This window comes from Anabrus simplex, chromosome 14 (assembly GCF_040414725.1).
Source record: "Anabrus simplex isolate iqAnaSimp1 chromosome 14, ASM4041472v1, whole genome shotgun sequence".
NCBI classification, from domain to species: Eukaryota; Metazoa; Arthropoda; class Insecta; order Orthoptera; family Tettigoniidae; genus Anabrus; species Anabrus simplex.
Window position 1 is genome coordinate 16,385,176 of NC_090278.1, and position 25,337 is coordinate 16,410,512.

Here is a 25,337-nt window from a genome sequence, read left to right on the forward strand (position 1 = left end):
ATACATTTCCAAGAAAAAAAAACGAATGGAAAAAACTGTGCAACTTATATTCTGTCTAACGTAGCAAATTGAGCATGTTTTAACACATCTTTGAGTGGAAACTTGTTGATGATGTAGTCTCAGGCAGTACCAAAGTAGTTTCTCACTGATGAAAAGAAAAGTGACATATCTGTATCCTGGAGATCATTCACTATGTTGCAAAGGGGCCGATGACCTCGATGTTAGGCCCCTTTAAACAACAAGCATCATCATCATCATCATCATCATCATCATCATCATGTAGCAAGTCTGAATGCCAATAACTAACTCATCATTACTTAAATCGTTGCGTCCACCATATGCAATATTAATATCACACCCACATACCGTGCAAAAGGCAAATTTTTCTCCCTTCCTTCATTTTAGTATGCTCGTAAAATAAGAATATGATTCATGATAATCTACAATCGGAATGTAGCATATGGAAATGTCCAAGAACAAACTGAAACATCGAAAGAAATCTGGACCACTGAACATCACATAAAATTATAACATAAACACTCAAGGCAAACACTTCCTTAAAACGTGTCAAAGCATACAAAGTCTTAAACAATTAAACGAGCACGACACCAACCTCACGAACAAAGAATATGCACATGGTAAAAAATGTGTACACACACACACATATGTGGAACTAATGCTATTATCATTATTATTATTATTATTATTATTATTATTATTAGTAGTAGTAGTAGTAGTAGTAGTAGTAGTAGTAGTAGTAGTAGTAGTAGTAGTAACTTAATGGGCTTCACTAACAGCGGTACACCCAGTCACTGGAACGAATGTAATTGTAGTAGTCCAAACTTCGAAGTACGAAGTTATAACACAAAAACTCGAACACTTCAATAAACAATCACAACCTTAAAAGGCCTAAACATACTTGATTTTAGTATGCACGGAAAATAAACAGAATATGATTCTTTAAATGTCTGGAAGAACTGCTCTTAAACAAAGAACAACACTCGCGTAGTCAAAGAATATAGGTTAAATCACAACAAGCGAATGGAGCGGAACAAAGAATTTGCGGAGCAGAGCCTGTCGACAACTAAGATTTACATGGAAGAACTGTTATTCTGGGCCCCGGTTTTAAATTCAGTTTCAATAACGACAAATATCGAAACATCACAGGGTTAAAAATATACAACATTATCAAAGAATGAGTTATCGACTATCCTGGACTTGCCTTCAACCAAGACCGAGCGTGCTTTGACCCATGCAAACAATCGATTGTACGGAAGTGGAGCGATTATCGAATGTTGTTTAAAATTTTTGCCAGCAAAGTCCTAAAATGACACCGTCCATCCGTAAGACCATAAAATGCTGCAACTTCCATAAATTTTATGGATAAACCGTAAAAGTTGGCAGGTATGTTGTTCATATTGTGTCCGTTGCATTTCCTAGACGTTTACAAAATGGCGCCGAAGGAAGGTATGGCCGATTCAACTTAAAAGGAATAGATAATGAAGACATGATATCGTGGTATAACAGAAGGCCATGTATAATTGGAGCAGATGTATACCGAAGGTGGTGCAGAACAACAAAAAGTCAAGTAGATTGTTTTAAAAAAATAGAACAGAAGAGATTAATATAAAAAATACTTGAAAAATTGAATTGGCAGAATCAAGACGTGAATTGCGAATGTGCTATGTATAGGACGGAATTTTACGAGATTTTGGCGAAATTCATAAGAAAAACTACATTCACTAAGAAGAAAACGGGATAATCAATCCAAAGATATACTGTGAATAGAAAAAATACTACAGATAAGCTAGCCCGGATTAAATACGCTTATTGGAACCCGAAGAGCAAGTCCAACTTTATCGCAGGGAAGAATTATTTGAACTGCACAAGAAAGATAAGACCTGAAAGAAGGTTATTTCATTGGCGCAGAGGCTAAGAGGAAAATAATTCTGAAGATTATTTAAGCTGATTCTGAAAATTTTCCCCGAAAAAATTATATATTATACGCAATTTTAAAGAGTTAGCCATGTATATAATGCAGAAGAAGGATAAGAAGAGTAACTTAAGAAAAATACTATTCTAATATGAATTTTATAACAACCATGTTCTCCTTGGGAATCTTTAACTTTGTTGGCAGCCTCATGAAGAAGATGATGAACTGCTAGACGTTTAAGATGGACCAACATGGAGAGAGGTATAATTCAACCAGATGACCAGCCCGTGACGAGAGAGGTATCGTCCAGCGAGATGACCAGCCCGTGACGACAGATGATTATTGCCTACCAAGACCAGTTCTGAACGGGAGAAGGAGTCCTGCTCAACCCTAGATCCAGACCGCAAAACTAACAATGTGACGGTCAAGGAGGAACAACTGACATCGGAGTAACGAGAAACGAGCTAAGTCTTTACAATTAGTACCATAATTCTTAAATTATAATATTAGTTGGCATATGCTTTAGAGTTGGTGTTAGAAACCAAGATATTTAAGTGTGCAAGTGATAATATGCAGTGAAGTGTGAGATATTGAAGATATTAATGCTATATTAAGGCAGTGTAGAACTATATACATATACCTCTCGAACGGATTACCGTGTCTGGGCAAATAAATCACAGCTGATCGCTAAGAACTAACATATGTTGTAGGATATCGATAAATCTGGCATAGAATGTATTCATGGATTACGTCATAGATGGACCACGCGCCAGAAGTGAATGACTGTAATTACGTACTCCTTGTAGAGCGATATTGTAGTAATAGAAACTTATGTGAGGCTAAACATCGTAATTTTATTAAAAAGAGTTAAGTATGGAAAACACATAGTAACATATTTATCAAAGCAATATATCAATAATTGCAACGTTTGTGTTGAAGGTTATGTTAAATAAGAGGTAATATTGAGTAGTTGAGATGATAATAATGGATCGTCAGACGATGTAATAAGAAGGTATATCAAGTGATATGAAGAATTACATTACGATTTATGGTGATTGCAAGGTATATATATGTTGAAGGAAGTTAAATGTCATATGTGGAAGGTACGAATGTAATGAAATGATGCAAATAAATAAGAGGAAGTACACCACGGGAGTGACCAGAATTAAGGTATGGATATGGAATATTGATATTTAATTGAGATTTATATGATGATGTAATGTCAACATAGCTGTTATGTTGGAAGTATGTGAGTTCTGTGACACATTCTCGAATCGTATAAATGCCAATAAAAGACATACCGTAGTATACATATGCGGTAGAGTAATCGCAAAGCATAATATTGAAATGTTCATCTTCACACTGCATAAACGAATTAAATAACTTGCACAGTAGGATTATGATTAGTACACGACGGATTTAAGCATATCGAGCCACAGATATATAAATTAAGAATTATGTGGATAGAATAGGAAAATTGTTTATTTTAAAACAATGTATGGTTGAATTTGAATTTTATGAGAGGTTAATATATAGGAAGATGAAACATTAGGAGCCGGATTTGAAAGGCATTAGGGATGTAAAGCCTTAGCACGTGAATCGTTACTGATTAATTTCCGAGAATGAACCCGAATTAATTGAGTTCAAATTTTATTTGTTTTTAATGGCGATATAATTATGAGAAGACACTCTGAAATGTTATTACAGTATAATAACTGCAGTTGGATAATGTATTCCAGTGTTACATAGGATGTTCCAAGGATAATTATGGACAATAACGCTGATATTTTTGATTTCATTTCAGAAACAATTCGTATAAGTTGATGTTATATATTTATTTTTCCTACTAAGCCAGCGCTGACTTTGAATTACAATCCTTGAATTATTTCCTCTATATAGTGATAAATGTAGCCCATTTCCAAATTAGTTCTCATTTCTTAGGGCAATTCTCTAATTAAATAAAATGTGGATCTTTATTTTTATATAATTTGTGAGTGTTAATTTTTAGTGTTAGTTATTTCTTTATCTAGTTTGTAAAATGAGTAATTAATTGATTGCATTAGCATTGGGACTAGGCGATCATTCACATGCTACTGCGTTTTTAGGGTGACCTTTTCTCTTCATGAATTTACGTAAAGCAGAACCGAATGAATTTTTTTTTAGATTTTTAACATGGAATGAAATACCCTGGGATTACATTGAGCTGTTGGAAGTTATTTGCAATCTGTTGTGACAGATGGGTGCAACATATATCAGGAAATAAAGGTCTCATAATACTCCTCTGTGGGACCCAATCCCATAATTGTTACCGGATCAAATAAAGCTTCACTTACTCTAATGCTCTGTGTTCTATTTTCTAGAAATACACCCGACGTAGCCAAATTATTACTGTAAAAGGTATAGTTCTGTCTTTATGTAAATTATTGACCTTTATAGCATAATCCTTGAACATGTTAGGTGGTAAAGCTACCCGTTGGGATATCCCTGTACTCACTGATGTGTTTTTTTCATATAGTGGCTACAGTGAGAACCACAATGTACATTCATTATTCAGATGGTTTTGTGTCATTTTTGTTAGTGCACATGTTCTGTTCTTTATCGTCTATATCTACATATTTGGCCGCATGGAAGTACATAATGTGACCTATTGTTTAGATTGTGCATTCTTTAAGTTACATATATAATTGATACTATTCACAAGTTCAGTTGGTATTTTTATGAGTGGTCCTAGAGAACTGTCAAATTTTCAGGTTATGGGGAGACGAAAGGACATTTCACCAAGAAAGATAAGCAATGTCAGAGAGCTCAGTGTTGACAAACATTATTCGCAGCAAGAGATAGCTTCTACATTGCAAATACCGCAGCAATCTGTTGGGAGAATTAAAAATTGTGATGACAAAAGACAAAATATCAACAACGTATTAGAAACAGTGGGCGAAAAGAAGAAACTAACCCCAAGGAGTAAGAAAATACTGATTAATTTGTCAGTAAACAATCGCAAGGCTACTAGTTCGGATTTACATCAGAGAAAAGTATGGGTCATTTGTATCAACCAGGACTGTGAGATGAGAGCTGCTTAATGCTGGAATGAAAGCAAGATGACCTTGAAGAAAAGTAAAAATTATTCTTGCTATGGCTGCAAAGAGGTTCCAGTGGGCCAAGAATTGCCAGAATTGGTCACCTGATGACTGAAAAAAGGCAAGTCCATGACAATTACTGTAATTCCTGAATTATCATTCATTACTTCATTTTAACCCAATCTAACTGATGTAACCATACAGTACAGTAAAATAATGATTATTTTGAAAATGTACATCTTATTGCATTTAATGCTAGGCTTATTAGTTTTATTTATTTCAGGTTTGTTTTAGTGATGAATCAGTATTTACTGTCAAAGAAGAGGCAAGTCAATGTGTCAGAAGAAAATTCAATATGTCAGATTGTGTGGCTGCCAAATGCAAGACCAGTGTGGTGTAAGAGCATCAAATATCTATATATACAGGTAACTGTTTGTTAGCGGCTTCCTGGCAGTATTTATGACACTGTGGCATATATTTACTATGTGTGTGAGTGTTGTCTAGTGAATTTTTGATGATTAGATATTGATTTTTAACGTAAGTCTATTGTGTTTTTATGACATAGGCGATAGTCATTTTGTTTTGCCCTCAATCCATAGGCAACATTACTAAGAGAGACACTCGATATAATCATTTACTATATTTGCATTGCCCTAAGTGTCAGCCATTTTGTTCGATCTGCCACCAATGCCATGGAAACTATGACAAAGACGGAAACTATGCATGCTCTTATCGACGTTGCCAAGGAACTAGAGTCTACACCTGTTGACAACATTACAATGGACGTATTTTTGACGGTATGGAGTAGACAGTACAGCCAGCAACTCCACGCCGAGTGTTAGGCGGCGAGAAATAATCTGACACCCTCTGGGAGCCAACGGATTCGGGTGGATGAGCTCCCTGAGGAAGGACAGTGGTCCCTGAGTGGAGGAAATGCAGTGGAATCCAATGAAAACCTGATGTTGGGCAGCAGCACCATCAGTATCGACTTGATCCATAGAGCAATTCATGCTTGAGTTGGGTCAGGAGCGGGGAGTCTCAAGCGTCACCAGAATAACTAGTTTTTCAGTTGTGGTACTGCGGTGTGGAAGAGAGAGGGACCTCACTACACTATTATTCCCATGAACAATATCATGATAGCTGCTTTAAATGGATCTAATTCGTCATGCGACCCGGCTGACAACCAGCGCTTTTGTGGTTCCAGGCTGCAAAGTGTGAAATGTGCTATTGGGCATGTGCACGTAGGCAACTAGGCTGCATATGTGAAATTTGCGACTGGAAGAACAAAGCAGAATGTGGCTACTTGGAATGTGAGAGGACTTTTAGCTTCAGGAAAACTTCAGATAATACAAGAGCTGGAAAGATAAAATATAGGAGTGGCTGGGCTAAGTGAAACTCACTGGAAAAACAATGGCCATTTTAGAAGTGGTAATCATTAGGTCTACTTCGCTGGAAATGAAGAAAAAGGCAGTAACAGGGACGCAATTGTGATCAGTGACAAACTGAATGGCCTTGTGAAAGGATATAAAACTGTTAATGATCGCATTAAAAAACTCTCAAATGCAAGCCACTTTCAATCAACATCATTCAGGTTTATGCCCCAACAGCGGATGAGTCTGATGAAATAATCGACCGCTTCCATCAAGACCTTGATGCTACTGTTTCAGCTTTTCCAAGCAGAGAAATAACTATTGGTATGGGAGACTTCCATGCCAAAGTTGGTTCAACACAACATGATGAACATGTCAGAACATCGATAGGAAGATATGGACTTGGAGAAAGAAATGAACGGGGCAACAGGCTTCTTGAGTTTGCAATTCAAAACGGGTTCACTATAACTAATACAGTCTTCAAGCATCACATACGGCTCATGTACACATGGACTTCGCCTGATGGTCAATATCAAAATCAGATTGACTACATCTTGATCAGTTCAAGATGGAGATCTTCTGTAATGGACACCAAAACCTGTCCAGGTGCAGTATGTGGCAGTGATCGTCAGCTTCTTAGAACAGAAATAAGAATAAAACTTCAAACACCAGTTAAAAGATCACACAGGATACCACAAGTAATTAATATGTCGTCATTCTAGGAATCATTGGCACGAAGAGCCTCCATATTACAGGATCCAGTAACAACTGCAGAAGGGCAGCGGAATGTGACTAAAAACTGGATAGAGTCCTCTTTGAATGAATCTCAAGTACCAAATACTAGAAGGCAACAGTGGATTTCAGACTTGACCCTTCAGCTTGTAGAAGAAAGAAGGTGCCTTAAATAATCTGGCATGAACACTAAAGAAAAAAAGAGAGCAAATGTCTGATCTTGGTAGAAGGATTCAGTCTTCTTATAGAAGAGATAAGAATAATTTCCATAGTAACATTTGTTTTGAGATTGAAGACCATGCAAATCAAAACCACAGCAAGGATCTTTTTGACAAAATTAGAATAATCACTCAAGAATTCAAGCCAGATTCCTGGAAAATGCAGAACTCACAGGGTGATGATGTTGTGGATAGAGAGAATGTTCTGGAAACATGGAAATTGTATTGCCAGGATCTGTACAGTGAACAATGTAATGCACAAGACCAAGTGAAGATAGACAAACAGTCAGATCCTGAACCTGACATCCTCCGAGATTAGGTAGAAATGGCTTTGAAAATGCTGAGAACTGGAAAAGCGTGTGGACCTTGTAACGGACTCCTCACTTCACCGGCAACTACTGTTATGAACTTCGCCACGCACATAACCCTTTTCTACTATTAATAAGGACTTACCCTCATCATGATATAAACCGCATTTTCTCTCCAACTGGAACTTACATACTTATGTGAATTTGCACACATCATACCTTGCTCGAACTCTGCTGTATCCACCTTTACGATCTACGATAAACTAACTTCCTTTTTTCCGCCTGACATCATGTGACATCGCCTGGTTTGTAACGCATGCTCCACTAACCTCTGGAATCTTCTAGACATATTTTTCATTATTCCACACTATAAATACCCGGCCTTCCTCTGAATGTATTGAGATGGACTTTGGCCTGTGTGGAGGGAGCAACATCTAACGTCAACTCCGTCCTTAGGGACATGTGCCCAGAAGTCTCCATTTTCGGGCAGTTCGTGCAATTTGGTTCATGATGAGGTATGACAAACTTTACCTTTAGTTGCATTGCGAGATACTTTCCTTGCAATTTCTGACTGGGAGCATGGCATTTCCAGGCCGAAATTTCACTTGTACATTTGGTATTTAAACTCTTCATTGACGAACCTAGTAACGACTGTCTTTCTAAATGTGCGTGTGGTGTATTGGCAACTGTGCGACTCCTACTGTATACACACTTCTACCCGTTCAGTGCTTCGCCATTTGAGTTTCTGAATGTTGTGAAACTGGTTCACTTGAAGTATATTGTGATTATTCGCCTGTAGAACTACGTTGCTTTGTGTCAATCGAGTGATAACGGAAGTGGTTGAGACTTGCATATAGCATTTAGATTTTGCTCAGAAGATTTCCTGCTGGCATACTTGAATTTAGTAACTGTAAACATCTCCTTTTTCTTGTTGTTCTGGGTTTCTCTTTTTACAGCTATATTTATCCTTTCCTTGTTCGCCCCTTTCCATTCCTGCGCTATTCTCTCTCATTTACTTTCTTTCTCTTGGATATCTTATTTTACTATAATGAATCTCTATTTTGTATATGTGGTTGGGAAAATTTCATATTTGTACAGTTCTCCTTTCATGTAAATTGTTAGAGTTTTGATTTCTTATTCTAATATATGTTTTCAAATTTTATCTTGGTTTCTCATCTATTTTCACCCATCATGTCCCTTATTTCTCCTCACATACTCTTTTAATTTTTTAATATTATCTAGCATGGTTTCCACTGCGCTCTCTGCTGTTACTCTGGAATGCTTATTGGAGATCTTTTTTTTTTTCACCACGGCCTCCATTCTCAATTTGGCGTTTAACTCGCTGAGTAATACTACTACCTACCGATTGAAATTACTCGGTGTCACCGATACTTTGTGATTTCCCTCGGCAGTATTATTATTATATATGTATATATGCATATAACCCCCATGACGGGTTACACATGGTAGCAGAGTACAAAGTCGCAGTTAATATACGACTTGTGCAGTTTACTACCACTCTAAATTTTCACCCTGTTACTGCCGTAGTTCTCTTATTTCTTTCTTGTGAGGTCTAGAATTTCACCTCGCTACACTTTGCCTTTCATTTTGTCATCTCTTTCAACATGGCTTATTTTCCTGATAATTTTTCTCCTTATACTTCGGACACTTCTGACATTTCGTTTGATCCCCATTTCAATTTTTCTGATCCAAATCCTTTTACTAATATGTCTTATAATCCTTTTGTTACTTGTAATTCTGATCTTACTTCCACGTCTAGTACTCTTACTACTACTGTTTCTTCTAGTTCATCCTCTGAACCTTTACCACCCCCGCCTCAACCTAACACCCTTCTCTATCCTGATATTTTTCCTTTTACTGCTGAATCTAAACTTCCACTTAATCAGGCACCTCCGCCTTCTGCCAATAAAACTCAATCAGCACAGCATTACTCTCCCGATTTGCGAACTCCACCACCATCCCCTACTCAGCAATATTTTTATGAATTTCCATATCATCACACCCCTTCTTCACATCAACCACTTAATTTCCATAATTTGACTAAATGTCTTGACCAGGTACCTGTCATTCAGTCTACTGATCCTGATACTTTGACACAATGGCTTTTTTTAGTTCGCAAATTTCTACAGACTGACTTGGCCCCATTTTCCCAATTGCTTTCGTTGCTTTACGCAAAAACCTCCGGTCATCTTAGTAATTTTTGGCTACAGTATATGAAGCCTTCTCATGATTGGGCTCATTTTCGCTCGGTTTTACACACTTATTTTCTGCCTTATGAAATTCTACAACAGCTGAGTAACAAATATATCAGATGTCATCAACGTCCAGATGAATCGCTTATGATTATCTTGACTCTATTATCGGCTATTCTGATGTGTTAGCTATTGCTCAACATCCCCAGGAAATTATTTCTCTTAATTGATTTTATGCCTCTCCAGCTTTCCGTCAAATCATCAATCCCTTTACGCCACCCACTACTATTCCTCAGCTTTACCACATTGCTCAAATAGATATTCTAAATACCCGTAGTAATTTTTCTTATTATTCTTCCAATCCACCTCCCCAGTTTAACACTTCAACAACTCGCATGCCTTCTACCACTCGTCCACCTTCTCAGAGTGATATCTCTCGTCTTCGCTGTTATCGGTGTCAGGCTATGGGGCACTTAGCACGAAATTGTACTAATTCTACTTTGGGAAACTTCAATTCCCGTCGTCAGTAGGCAGCTCACGACCTCTTGGGCAAAATCTGCCTTATGTTTCCTCAACATTCTCTTCTGCTACTAACTCACAGTCATATACTCTTGTACAGTTACATAACACTCCCTCCTTAGCCTTATTAGATTCAGATTCTGCAATTTCCCTAATCAGTTTCTCCTTTTTTCAGCAACTTTTACAAATGCATCCGCATCTTCAATTGCGCCCTCCTACCCTCAGATGTCTTTCCATATCTCAACACTCTCTTGAAATCATGGGTCAACTAAAACTTAATGTTAAAACTTCCCAATTTTCTTGGCCATTTGAATTTCAAGTGGTTAATACTTGCTCACTTCCTGTTATACTGGGGTATGATTTTTTTGCTCATACTGGCCTTATTTATAATACTGCCATGGCCTCTATCTCCTTTTTTTTTCAATCCACACGTTCAAATTTCTTTGGTAGACCCCCTCGATTTCCCTATGAACCACGTATTCGGTCATCAGCATATTTATGCCACTGCTCCCCAACTAGATGCAACTGAGGCCTTGAAATCTGAATTTGCTGATGTTATCACAGATACTTTAGGCTCTGTTGTTAATTATCAGGCTCACATTGATTTACTTGATGAAACACCTGTTCGTTCACCTCCTTACCATCTTAGCCCTCCTCGGATGGCCAAAATGGATGACATTACTGACAAAATGCTTCTTCCAATTACGCATCTCCGGCATTTTTAGTCGACAAGCCTGATGGTTCTTCGCGCCTGGTCATTGATTATAGAAAATTGAACTCCAAAATACTCCATGATTCTTACCCCATTCTTAAAATGAAAAATGCCTCTCACTTTTTTCTAAAGCTAAATATTTTTCTCTCTTGGATCTTAATTCTGCTTACTACCAAATCCCCTTGGACTCTCATAGTAGCAGGGTTACTGCATTTATCACCCCAAATGGCCTTTTTCAGTTCACAAAAGTTCCTTTTGGATTAAACTTGGGCTCACAAATTATGCAGAGATTAGTGGATTCTCTATTTTCAGATTTTAAGTATAAATTTCTCTATCCTTATATCGATGATCTTTTAATATTTAGCCCAGATTTTGAGTCCCACATGTCTCATCTACACCAAGTTCTTTCCAGATTACGTTCAATTGGTCTGACAGTTAACCCCTCTAAAATTTCCCTAGCTCAAACTTCTATAAAATTCTTAGGTCACATTGTGTCATCTCAGGGAGTAGCTGTCGATCCCGAACGTACTTCTGCTATTTCTAACATTCCACCTCCCAAAAATCTCAAGCAAACGCGCACCTTTTTAGGCATGGTTTCTTTCTACCACCAGTTCATTCCTAACTTTTCTCACATTGCTGAGCCTCTCAATTATCTGAAATGTAAAAACGTTTCTTTCATTTGGACTCAATCTCAACAGGACGCCTTTCTTCAGCTTAAGTCTCTTTTGATGCATGCTCCCATTCTTCAATTTCCTGATTTCTCCCTACCTTTTGAAATACATACTGATGCTTCTAATCTTGCTGTTGCTGGTGTTCTAACTCAGGTTGTTAATGAAGTTCCTCTACCTATTGCCTATTTCAGTCGACTTCTTTCTCCTACTGAGAGGAAATATTCTATCTTTGAGCAGGAAGCCCTGGCCTTATTAAATACCATTGAACACTTTGCTGAATATTTGGAGCATAAAGAATTCCTTGTCAAGACAGATAATCAGGCTCTCTCATGGTTGTTACATAATGAACCTAAGATTGGTAGAACTGGCTGATGGCTCATGCGATTGTCCAGATTCAAGTTTTCTCTTAAGTTCATTTCTAGCACTGAGAATTCTGTAGCTGACGCTCTTAGTCGCTTATTTGACACTTCCACTCCTCAGTCAAGTACAACTGACGATTTACCCCCGGATGTCTCTATGATGCCTTCATCTTCCTCCATTAATGCTGTTTTTTCGTTAACAGACTTTCCTCTTTCATTTGAATCCTGTCAGTCGCATCAGCTCACCGATCAGTTCTGCATCCAACTCAAACAATCCATCTCTGACCCCTCTTATCAGGGTCCCTTTGCCATTTTTAAAGATCTCTTGGTCTACAAAGAACAAGAATATTTTTCACTTGCCATGAGATGGCTAAAATGTGTGTAGTATATAAGCGAACACTCACAGTAAACAAGCATATCACCTGCAACTGGTATCAACAAATGACTGTGTTGTCTAGAAATCAATAATTAATATAATCAATAAGATAACAAAGGTGTTTCATTTGGAAGCAACTTGTAAAACATCCTATAACAGTAACAAAACTATGAATCTTATAGCTACTTTTTGTTCAAAACTATTTACGAATTCAAAAGTACTAGTAGGAATGATACCAGCTCCCAAAATAATATACAGTACATGTCTTTGGAATAATTCCAACTGCTGCACAATTCATAATGCAAGATTGTGGAACAACTTGAAGGAAAACTATAAATTAGGTAAGTGAACAGTCAATCTCATAAAAAAGTATATAATCTGTAGGAATTTCAATCATGTGCACTGAAATGAAGGATCAAACCCTGGTATCTGTTGAGCCATTTTCTAACCATTTTCATTACCTGACGCTGGCTTATGTACATTACCTCAAGAGAGTTTTCCTGCGATGACCCTGGCTCTGTTAACTCTGATTTAACTTCTTCTTTCACAGCTATAACTTCTGACACATGTTCAATACTTTCCTGTGGAAAATAAGATATATTAGGTATGCTCAAAACACACATCTACAAATACAGCCACCAACAAATGAGCAAGTTAATTCATTAATATCCAGTATTACAGTTACTTTCAGAATTTCATGAGATGAGACTTAGAACAAAATATAAAATGTGAAACATTTTCTACCCATGTCAGAAGATATACTACCAGGAATGGAACTGGGCCATCTCACACAGAATTTGGAAGGAAGCAGCCATAGGCATAAACACTACATCGTATGAACTGTTTTCATATGAACAATCTTATCAATCAAATCTTAAAAGTTGTTTGAACGAATTAGAAGTGTTACAACTGTTCTAAATAATTTTTGTTCTCAGCACAGAGTTTGTTTATAGACAGATTAAAATAACTTGAAATAATGGAATCATGTTCTTTACTCTGGTTTTGTTGAGATCACAGGGGCTACATAAAGCACTAAGACAGTTCTGTTTCAAACAGCATATTTCAATTCTTTCAAGTAAAAATAAAAGACATAAACATGAAAGAAGCAGGCTTATCACAGCTATATACCAGCAAAAAATGTGATGTAACCCAAAGTCAAAGCAACCACAAATGAAATATTTTACTATTACAAGCAAGTTATGTTGTGCTTTTTGAAGAACTGTGGGGATGAGGACACTGTAAGTGGAGAGTCAGCAGTGTTGGAGTGTACATCTGCAGTTTCAGAAGATCTTTTATGATCTTCTACAAGACATTCAAATTTCTCACTTGGATTCATAACACCTTGTCAGCACTAAAGGGGGGGGGGGGGGAGGGGGAGGGACTGTGATCAAAAGCTTACATTCTAATATAATTGAACCTACTAATAAATGTGAATTAAAGAATCAAGTTCTAGAATATACTGACTTAACCCATTCAATATAGAAGAGAACACTAGCTGAACTAAAGAATGGATGAAAAGGATGCACAAAAAGGACAGGGAAATGATGACAAAGAGACAGGAAAAATTTCTGTTTAATGTGCCTTAAGTCCTTAAAGTGTCAGAGCCCACTCTAATCGTGCATTATAGAGCCCTTAGACATGGTTCTCTATATAACATAGAATCTGACCTGTATTTGAGGAATAGAATGAGCTAATCACTATTCTGCCTTTCTAAATGAATTCAACACCTGAGCAAAATACTTATTTTGAGTGAACGTACATTCAATTTTGGGCATTTTATCCCTCGAATGAAATAGGCAAATCTGCTCTTTCCTTAAAACACATAATATCTACCAGCACATTGTGGATGTGAGGGTAACCCAGAATAATCACACCTGTGTTGACATTTTGTTTAGCAGTCCGGCGTGTCCAGTCTCAAAAACACTAACGAAAGATTTGTGATTGAACTTCTTCTACACTAATTATGGTAGGAGTAATAATTTTTGACATGTGGTGATAATGGTGGTGCAGTAGTGTTGGGGAATATTAGTTTTAAAATAAGTACAATGGGCCAACCATCCTCTATTATAATCGGAGGGGGAAAATAGAAGGGCTGCATCCCCTAAACGCAAGTAATTTCAATACTGACAGTAAAAAGTACAATTCCAACTCCAAGTTACTAAGAGTTGGCAGCTTTGTCTAGCGCATTGTTCTGAATTCCCAGACAAAGAAAAAAACCAGTCATACTACGCTTAGATGCCCATGCAGTAAATGGTGACTGTGTTGTTTGAGTCATCAGTCCATAGACTGGTTTGATGCAGCTCTCCATGCCACCCTATCCTGTGCTAACCTTTTCATTTCTACGTAGACTTCATTATGATTAGGCAGAGATTCAGAAACCAGGTGTTGGATTGCAAAACTTTCCCAGGAGCAGACGTGGACTCTGACCACAACTTGTTGGTCATGAAATGCCATCTGAAATTGAAGAAATTGAAGAAAGGAAAGAATGCAAAAAGATGGGATCTAGACAAGTTGAAAGAAAAGAGTGTGATGGATTGTTTCAAGGAACATGTTGCACAAGGACTAAATGAAAAGGCCAAAAGAAACACAGTAGAGGAAGAGTGGAGAGTCATGAAAAATGAAGTCAGTAGAGCTGCTGAAGAAATGTTAGGAAGGAAGAAAAGATCAACTAAGAATCAGTGGATAACTCAGGAGATACTAGACCTGATTGATGAACGACGAAAATACAAGAATGCTAGAAATGAAGAGGGCAGAAAAGAATACAGGCGATTAAAGAATGAAGTGGATAGAAAGTGCAGGGTAGCTAAGGAAGAATGGCTGAAGGAGAAGTGCAAGGTTGTCGCAGGCTGTATGGTCCTGGGAAAAGTAGATGCTGCATACAGGAAAATCAAGGAAACCTTTGGAGAAAGGAAATCTAGGTGCATGAATATTAAGAGCTCAGATGGAAAGCCACTTCTAGGGAAAGAAGACAAAGCAGAAAGATGGCAGGAGCATATCCAACAGTTGTATGAAGGTAACGATGTAGATAATTTCTTTCTGGAACATGAAGAGGCTGTTGATGCTGATGAAATGGGAGACCCAATTTTGAGGTCAGAGTTTGACAGAGCTGTGAGTGACCTAAATAGGAACAAGGCACCTGGAATTGATGATATTCCCGCTGAATTACTGACTGCCTTAGGAGAAACCAGCAAGGTAAGGTTATTTCATTTAGTGTGCAAGATGTATGAGACAGGAGAAGTCCCAGAATGTTGTTATACCTATTCCCAAGAAAGCCGGTGCTAACAGGTGTGAAAACTACCGCACTATTAGTTTAGTATCTCATGCCTGCAAAACTTTAACACGTATTATTTACAGAAGAATGGAAAAACAAGTTGAAGCTGAGTTGGGGGAAGATCAATTTGGCTTCAGAAGAAATGTAGGAACACGTGAAGCAATCCTGACTTTACGTCTGATCTTAGAGGATCGAATCAAGAAGGACAAGCCCACGTACATGGCATTTGTAGATCTAGAAAAGGCATTCGATAATGTTGATTGGACCAGGCTATTTATGATTCTGAATATGATAGGGATCAGATACCGAGAACGAAGAATTATCTACAACCTGTATAAAAATCAGTCTGCAATGATAAGAATCGAGGGCTTTGAAAAAGAAGCAGCAATCCAGAAAGGAGTGAGGCAAGGCTGCAGTTTGTCCCCTCTCCTTTTCAATGTTTACATAGAACAGGCAGTAAAGGAAATCAAAGAGAAATTTGGAAAGGGAATCACAGTCCAAGGAGAGGAAATCAAAACCTTGAGATTTGCCGATGATATTGTTATTTTATCTGAGACTGCAGAAGACTCGAGAAGTTGCTGAATGGTATGGATGAAGTCTTAGGTAAGGAGTACAAGATGAAAATAAATAAGTCCAAAACAAAAGTAATGGAGTGCAGTCGAACGAAGGCAGGTGATGTAGGCAATATTAGATTAGGAAACGAAGTCTTAAAGGAAGTAGATGAATATTGTTATTTGGGTAGTAAAATAACCAACGATGGCAGAAGTAAGGAGGACATAAAATGCAGACTAGCACAAGCAAGGAAGAGCTTTCTTAAGAAAAGAAATTTGCTCACTTCAAACATTGATATCGGAATTAGAAAGATGTTTTTGGAGACTTTTGTGTGGAGTTTGGCATTGTATGGAAGTGAAACATGGACGATAACTAGCTCAGAAAGAAAGAGAATAGAAGCTTTTGAAATGTGGTGTTACAGAAGAATGCTGAAGGTGAGATGGATAGATCGAATCACGAATGAAGAGATACTGAATCGAATTGGTGAGAGGAGATCGATTTGGCTAAATTTGACGAGAAGAAGAGATAGAATGATAGGACACATCTTAAGACACCCAGGACTTGTTCAGTTGGTTTTTGAAGGAAGTGTAGGTGGCAAGAACGGTAGGGGTAGACCAAGGTATGAATATGACAAACAGATTAGAGCAGATGTAGGATGCAATAGCTAAATGGTGACTGCTGGTGTTAATATTGGGGAAGCACATAGTAAATTTCGCCCCTGCCAAACTTATTCAACTGCTAAGGGTAAAATTCTGATCTCTATAAAGTTATCTGGAATGAGACTTACAAGTGATGCATTTGTTGTTCCTTCAAGCCGGGCTTGTTCCTCTTTGATCTTTACTTCCAGGTCCATTTTGTACTGCAACTGAAGTAGTTAGAACGTACTGGGATCGTTAATTACTTCCAATGACCTTACACTGAAACATAAGCCAGAAAAATATATTACCTTATTGATGTCATTGCTACTTATGTTGTTTGTCAACAGATTAATAATAATAATAATAATGTTATTTGTTTCACGTCCCACTAACTACTTTTTAAGGTCTTCGGAGACGCCGAGGTGCCGGAATTTAGTCCCGCAGGAGTTCTTTTACGTGCCAGAAAATCTACACCGACATGGGGATGTCGTATTTGAGCACCTTCAAATACCACCGGACTGAGCCAGGATCGAACCTGCCAAGTTGGGGTTAGAAGGCCAGCGCCTTAACCATCTGAGCCACTCAGCCCGGCTGTCAACAGATTAAGCAATATTATGATCATACTGAAAAACTCAAAATTTTACATGACTCTTGATATTGTGATCATAGCTAAGGACCTCAAGGTTTCTATGACTGATACTTCGATCATAGCTAAGGACGTCCAGTTTTACATGACTTCTAAAACAGTGATCACTTCCATAGGAAATATAAGTTAACATATCTGTCAAAATCAGGATCATAGTCAAAGGACCCCTAGTATTATATAATACCATATATCGTATCAATAGGTATATAACATACAGTTTTATATAGAATTGAAACCACAATAAGATGACCTTTCTTAGTAAAATTTCAACGTACATCGCTTATGATCGAAATGCACAAAACTTCTTGAAAATTCAGTGACTATTCCATTTGCATATCACTCTGATCACCTGGGTCCATATCCTGGAATCTTCCTACTATTTATTGTAACCGTTCACCATCATGCAATGGACATGTTAGGAGGTCTGGCTAATTATAAATGCTGTTTTCCGCAACATCCTGTGACATACAATGCAGTAGTTAGCATTCTGTATGTCGAACCGGGGTATGATCCGCGACGCGTCAGTCCGAATGGAGCAGTTTCACCGCTGTAACGAGAAGAAGACAACTCAGTATTGCTAAACCTTGCAATCGCGCTCTCACTCAGTGCGAGTGGGAAGAGATGATGACGCTGCGCACGGAGATAGAGGTTTTTGGAGACTGGGACGAATTAAGGTGTGTTAACTTTTGAAAAATAAATGCCCACTATAAATTCAACACCGCATTCATTAGTACCACTTCACCATAATTTACGAAAAAGAGGAAGAAGAAGAATACTTCTATATGAAATAATTTTTCTATATTTATAAGTCAGGTCTCATTCGAGCCAATGTATTTTATGCTGACTGTCAATGCATATAAATACAATACTTCAATAATGGATCGGTAATGACGCCTATCATACAGTAGTACGCAGATGAAAGGTGACTACTGAAATCTGACAACATGTGGGAAAAAGTGGGAGATATTGCATGATGAAACATGACGCGTGATTTTCCAAAAGGACGCTTTGGAAATTATGATTGACCTACTGATCGCTTTGGTTTCACATATGTTCAGTAGAAAGTAGAGGTCATAAGCTTTAATTCGATTGTTATCACGTCGTTCGAAGACTCCGATTACCGGACCGATATTTTCAGCAGCGACATAATTCATCTCCCCCCCTGACCATTTGTCCGATGGCTATAAGTACAACTAGGACACAGATACTGTATCTCATTCTCATCCGTGTACCGGCAGTGGTAACACGTTACCACATTATCGTCTGTGTAGTGGCAACCCAACATATTAGAAGTGGAACTTGGATATCAGTGATTTGGATATCAGTGTATAAAGTGTTGTGCCATTGAAGAAACACATCAATATATGTAAATATTTTTACGGAATAAGCCGTGTGGTACAAGTTAATGTACATAATTGCCGAATAGAAGCCTTATTTTGGCATTTTAACATCACAATCGTTGAGGACAATCAGTTATGACTTATGGTGCAATCACCAACGGAGGGCAATCGCAGTAGTATAATTGGACAGTTCTGCCGCCACCGCCACCGCGGGCTCCCAGAGGCCACCTCCACCGCCACCACAGCCAGAGGCCTCCAAGAGGCCACCTCCACCGCCACCACAGCCAGAGGCCTCCTAGAGGCCTCCTCCACCACCACCACCACAGCCAGAGACCTCCCAGAGGTCTCCTCCACCACCCGCGGGAAATTTGAATTTGTAAACAAAGCCACGTGCTTTTTGACAGCTATCATCGACAACAACGAATCGCTAACCTCACTGCTGCCATCTTGACGGGCCTAAACCTCAGTAGTACCAACTTAACCTAACTAGCGCGAGATTTGAATTGGTAAACAAATCCACGTGTTTTTGACAGCCACGTGCTTTTTGACAGACAACAACGCATCGCTAACCTCAGTACTGCCATCTTGACAGGCCTAAACCTCAGTAGTACCAACTTAACCTAACTAGCGCGAGATAAACAAATCCACGTGCTTCTTGACAGCTGTCATCCGCCATCTTTAAACTACAGAGCACCGTGCTGCCCTCTTTATCGCAGTAGCTGTAAATTCGTCACCTGTCATCCGCAGTGCTGCCATCTTAACGGGCCTAAACCTTAGTGCTACCAACTTAACCTCACTGGCGCGAGATTTGAATCGGTGAACAAACCCATGTGCTTTTCTGACAGCTGTCATCCGCCATCTTTAATCAACAGAACACCATGCTGCCCTCTATACCTTTGAAATGTGGTGGCGGATAATTTGAAAAATGCTTTTTGATAGCAGCCATCTTTAATCAAGAGAGCACCGTGCTGCACTCTATGTGGTACCGGCAATTTGAAAACTTCTAAGTGCCACTGTTTGGAAACAAACCACGTGCTTTTTTGACAGCTACATCCGCCATCTTTAATCAAGGGAGCACCGTGCCGCACTCTTTAGTTGAAATGTGGTGGCGGCAATTTGAAAAATTCCACGTGCTCTTGTTTGGAAACAATGCTACATGCTTATTTGACAGCTACCGTCCGCCATCTTTAATCCATAGAGCACAGCGCTGCCCTCTTTAGCTACTTACCTTTGAAATGTGGTGGCGGATAATTTGAAAAATGCTTTTTGACAGCAGCCATCTTTAATCTAGAGAGCACCGTGCTGCCCTCTTTAGCTAGATACCTTTGAAATGTGGTGGCAGGCAATTCCACATGACAGCAGCCATCTTAAATCAAGAGAGCACCGAGCTGCCCTCTATATGGTGGCGGCAATTTGAAAAATTCTACATGCTTTACAAATTCACGCGCTTTTTTGACAGCCGTCATCCGCCATCTTTAATCAACAGAGCACAGTGCTGCCCTCTTTAGCTAGATACCTTTGAAATGTTGCGGCGGCAAATTCCACGTGCTCTTGTTTGGAAACAAAGCCACGTGCTTTTTGACAGCTGTCATCCACCATCTTTAATCAATAGAGCACTGTGCTGCTATCATGCGGGCAATTTCGTCAGCTGTCATCCGCCATCTTTAATCCACAGAGCACGGTGCTGCCCTCTTTATGACATGTAGTAGCGGGTAATTTGAAAAGTTCTGTTAGCTGTCATCCGCCATCTTTAATCAAGAGAGCACCGTGCTGCCATCTTTAGCTAGATACCTTTGAAATGTGGTGGCGGCAAATTGAAAATTCCCACGTGCTCTTGTTTGGAAACAAACTCGGGTGCTTTTTGACAGCTGTCACCCGCCATTTTACATCGCAAACCTCAGTGCTACACTCTTTAGTTGAAATATGGTGGCGGATAATTTAAAAAGAAAAATTCTACAGCAGCCATCTCTCGACGCTAATTGCACAAGATGGTGGTTATACATGACTCCTTAAAAGTGCTTATGCAAGATGGCCGCTATACATAGGTTCTTATGAGAATCCCGTGGGATGCTTGCGCAAGATGGCGGTTATACGAGGCTCCTTATGAGACGCCCTAGGGATGCTTGTGCAAGATGGCGGTTGCTCTTATGAGGCGGCTTAAGGGTCCTTGCACAAGATGACTAGAGGCGCCCTAAGGACGCTTGCGCAAGATGGCGGACGCAAGATGGCGGCTATACACGACTCCTTATGAGACGCCTTAAGGGTGCTTGTCCAAGATGGCTGCTGCTCTTATGAAGAAAGCTAGCTTAGAGGCTAACGTGTCATGCTAGTTCGATTCATTAAATTTGGGGCTTAAATGCAAAATGTTGAATATCTCGAAAACGGTGCATCGTGGAGCAAAATGGACAAAATTTTTCTGCCCAATACCTCGGTTCGCAGTACGAGGAACATGATAGCATAAGTCTAATGATGAGATCAACGGTTCGGTTCCTACTTAGGCCCTTTGGCATTCGCTCTGTTTTAGCTTTATTGAAGCAAGTCTTCGTAACATGATCAGGTCTAGCTATGGTAGAGAGTATAACGTGCCGTGCAGGTTCGATACATTAAATTTGGGGCTTAAATGCAATATGTTAAATATCTCGAAAACGGTGCATCATAGAGCAAAACGAATAAAATTTTTCTACCTGATACCTAGGTTTGCAGTATCAGGAACATGATAGCATAAGAAAAACATAGTCTAATGATGAGATCGACGGTTCGATCCCTACTTAGGCCCTTTGGCATTGGCAGCTATCTAATTCTACAAGATGGCGGCTATACATAGCTTCTTATGAGACAGCTTAAGAGCGCTTGCACAAGATGGCTGCTGCTCTTATGAGACGCCCTAGGGGTGCTTGCGCAAGGTAGCAGCAACAAGACGGTGACTATACACAGCTCCTTATGATACGGCCTAGAGGTGCTCACACAAGACGGTACCTGCTCTGATGAAGAAAGCTAGCTTTGCATCGTGCAGGTATCTTTACAGCACTAAACCTCATACATTTGAAATGCGGTGGCGGGTAATTTGAAAAATTCTACGTGCTTTTCTCTTAACAGCAGCTATCTTTAAACAATAGCGGCTATACATAAGCTGTTAAGGCCTCCTCTTATGTCAAGGCATAGCTCTATCGAACAAGTTTAAACCTGCATCGGGATAGCTAGGGTAAGCACGTGCTGCAGTGATGACGTCATTATGCATGTTTAGACATGCAAATCACTAAAGAAACATAACAAGACTAGAATCGAACACTGCACTCTATGCCGTTAACTTTATCATGTGATCGGAACATTGATTGAAGTGTTTAGAACACTAAATAAGTGATCAAGACTAAAATAGAACACTGTACTCGATACAACATGTGTTTAGAACATGTCAGGGGATACCTTTGTTCTAAGAAGATTAGGTTACCGCACATTCCTTGTAGGGCTGATAGGCTAATGGGCAAAAGGGCTAAAGGGCTAATGGGCTAATGGGCTAAAGGGCTAGGGTGCCTCTCCTCTCTTTATCCGGGCTTGAGACCGGCTCTACAACTTGAGGCGGAGTTAACACCCTAAGGAAGGAAGAATGTTGGGAAATAATCTATACGAATATAGCTACTCGATCGACTATATACTACAGATGGATGACTTAGGTGAGGGTAAGCGCTTACTTAATAATACCTATACGACGTAATTCATGCACTATTTCAAAAATATCTTCTTTGTACTGTGTGTAACCAGCATCATGATAGGTTCTTAGCAGTTGTAAACGTTTTACGAGTACGTTGGGGTCTTTACAGTACCTTATATCTACATAGGGTAACAGAGGCTTGTTGTGAACTTTGAGTCTATATGCAGACAGTTGACGTGTGCTCTAGTTTAGTAAACCAAGCCACGTGCTTGTTTGATAGCTGTCTTCTTGACGGACCCTAACCTCACTTTGAAGGACAATAGAGCGTCGCTAACCTCACTGCTGCCATCTTTACGGCGATAAACCTCAAGGCTACCACCTTATGCATGTTATAGCGCGGAATTTAAAATCCAACAACAGAACGTCGCTAACCTCACTCTTGCCATCTTGATGGGCTTAAACCTACTGTTGCTACCTTGGTTATACGCTTTTGTGTTAGTTTACTGTTCATCGCTAAGCTGTTCGTATCATCGAAGTAGAGAGTAACAAATGTCGAGTAGATTTAAAGAAGAATCTGTTAGCAGAAGATAAAAGTCCGTCATGGAAAAACCTATTTCTAGGTATATTTGCGAAGAGTGTGGAAAAGCATTTTCCCGAATCTATCACAGGAGACGTCATGAGATATCATGTAGGACAATTTTTCAATGCAAACATTGTAGAAGAGAGTTCAAGAACGCATACAACGCTCAACGTCACGAAGCCGCGTGTAATGTAGCTTCATCGGGAACAAAATACAAAGAGCTCAACCATATTCAAGGGAACACTGATTTATGTTTAAAAAGTACACCTCTGCGAGAGATTTTTAATTCTCCCTTGTTGTCTAGACCTGCTGCGAGTTCTGTTACTAAGCACAAACTTCAAGATAAAGAGACGCAAGATCATGATTATGATAATAAGGATAATGATGTTGATCAAAACAGTAGTAAAGGGAAAGTAGAAGAAGAACAAAATTCATTGCCATTACAGCTTGATGATTTTACTTCATTTCCTAAGCCTACTACACGTTCTGTCGCAGTGCAAACATCTCAAGAAGAGATGCAAGGTAAAGAAGAAGGAAATTTCAACGCTTCATCGCTATCGAAACAAGTTAAGTTTGTACCTAGAAACGCTACTGCTGAAGCACGTATTACATCAAAACAAGTCCCTACACATCAACTGTCTGCATATAGACTCAAAGTTCACAACAAGCCTCTGTTACCCTATGTAGATATAAGGTACTGTAAAGACCCCAACGTACTCGTAAAACGTTTACAACTGCTAAGAGCCTATCATGATGCTGGTTACACACAGTACAAAGAAGATATTTTTGAAATAGTGCATGAATTACGGCGTATAGGTATTATTAAATAAGCGCTTACCCTCACCTAAGTCATCCATCTGTAGTATATAGTCGATCGAGTAGCTATATTCGTATAAATTATTTCCCAACATTCTTCCTTCCTTAGGGTGTTAACTCCGCCTCAAGTTGTAGAGCCGGTCTCAAGCCCGGATAAAGAGAGGAGAGGCACCCTAGCCCTTTAGCCCATTAGCCCTTTTGCCCATTAGCCTATTAGCCCTACAAGGAATGTGCGGTAACCTAATCTTCTTAGAACAAAGGTATCCCCTGACATGTTCTAAACACATGTTGTATCGAGTACAGTGTTCTATTTTAGTCTTGATCACTTATTTAGTGTTCTAAACACTTCAATCAATGTTCCGATCACATGATAAAGTTAACGGCATTGAGTGCAGTGTTCGATTCTAGTCTTGTTATGTTTATTTAGTGATTTGCAAGTCTAAACATGCATAATGACGTCATCACTGCAGCACGTGCTTACTCTAGCTATCCCGATGCAGGTTTAAACTTGTTCGATAGAGCTATGCCTTGACATAAGAGGAGGCCTTAACAGCTTATGTATAGCCGCCATTGTTTAAAGATAGCTGCTGTTAAGAGAAAAGCACGTAGAATTTTTCAAATTACCCGCCACCACATTTCAAAGGTATGAGGTTTAGTGCTGTAAAGATACCTGCACGATGCAAAGCTAGCTTTCTTCATCAGAGCAGCTACCATCTTGTGTGAGCACCTCTAGGCCGTATCATAAGGAGCTGTGTATAGTTACCGTCTTGTCTCTGCTACCTTGCGCAAGCACCCCTAGGGCGTCTCATAAGAGCAGCAGCCATCTTGTGCAAGCGCTCTTAAGCTGTCTCATAAGAAGCTATGTATAGCCGCCATCTTGTAGAATTAGATAGCTGCCAATGCCAAAGGGCCTAAGTAGGGATCGAACCGTCGATCTCATCATTAGACTATGTTTTTCTTGTTCTATCATGTTCCTGATACTGCAATCCTAGGTATCAGGTGGAAAATTTTTATCCGTTTTGCTCTACGATGCACCGTTTTCGAGATATTTAACATTTTGCATTTAAGCCCCAAATTTAATGAATCGAACCTGCACGGCACGTTATACTCTACCATAGCTAGACTTGATCATGTTACGAAGACTTGCTTCAATACAAGCTAAAACAGAGCGAATGCCAAAGGGCCTAAGTAGGAACCGAACCGTTGATCTCATCATTAGACTTATGCTATCATGTTCCTCGTACTGCGAACCGTGGTATTGGGCAGAAAAATTTTGTCCGTTTTGCTCTACGATGCACCGTTTTCGAGATATTTAACATTTTGCATTTAAGCCCCAAATTTAATGAATCGAACTAGC

General features: G+C 39.1%; 1 protein-coding gene across 1 annotated transcript in view; it reads right to left on the bottom strand.

Moving 5' to 3' along the window:
* The window catches only part of LOC137502974 (zinc finger protein 568-like), a 39,828-nt gene extending 22,664 nt beyond the window's left edge, over positions 1–17,164 (bottom strand). The window contains exons 1-2 of the mRNA XM_068230255.1: positions 17,099–17,164; positions 12,974–13,069 (exon numbers count right to left, since the gene is read on the bottom strand). Of these exons, the coding sequence (XP_068086356.1) occupies positions 12,974–13,069; positions 17,099–17,164 (162 nt within the window). The remainder of the gene's footprint in view (positions 1–12,973; positions 13,070–17,098) is intronic.
* Between the last annotated feature and the right edge of the window lie 8,173 nt (positions 17,165–25,337).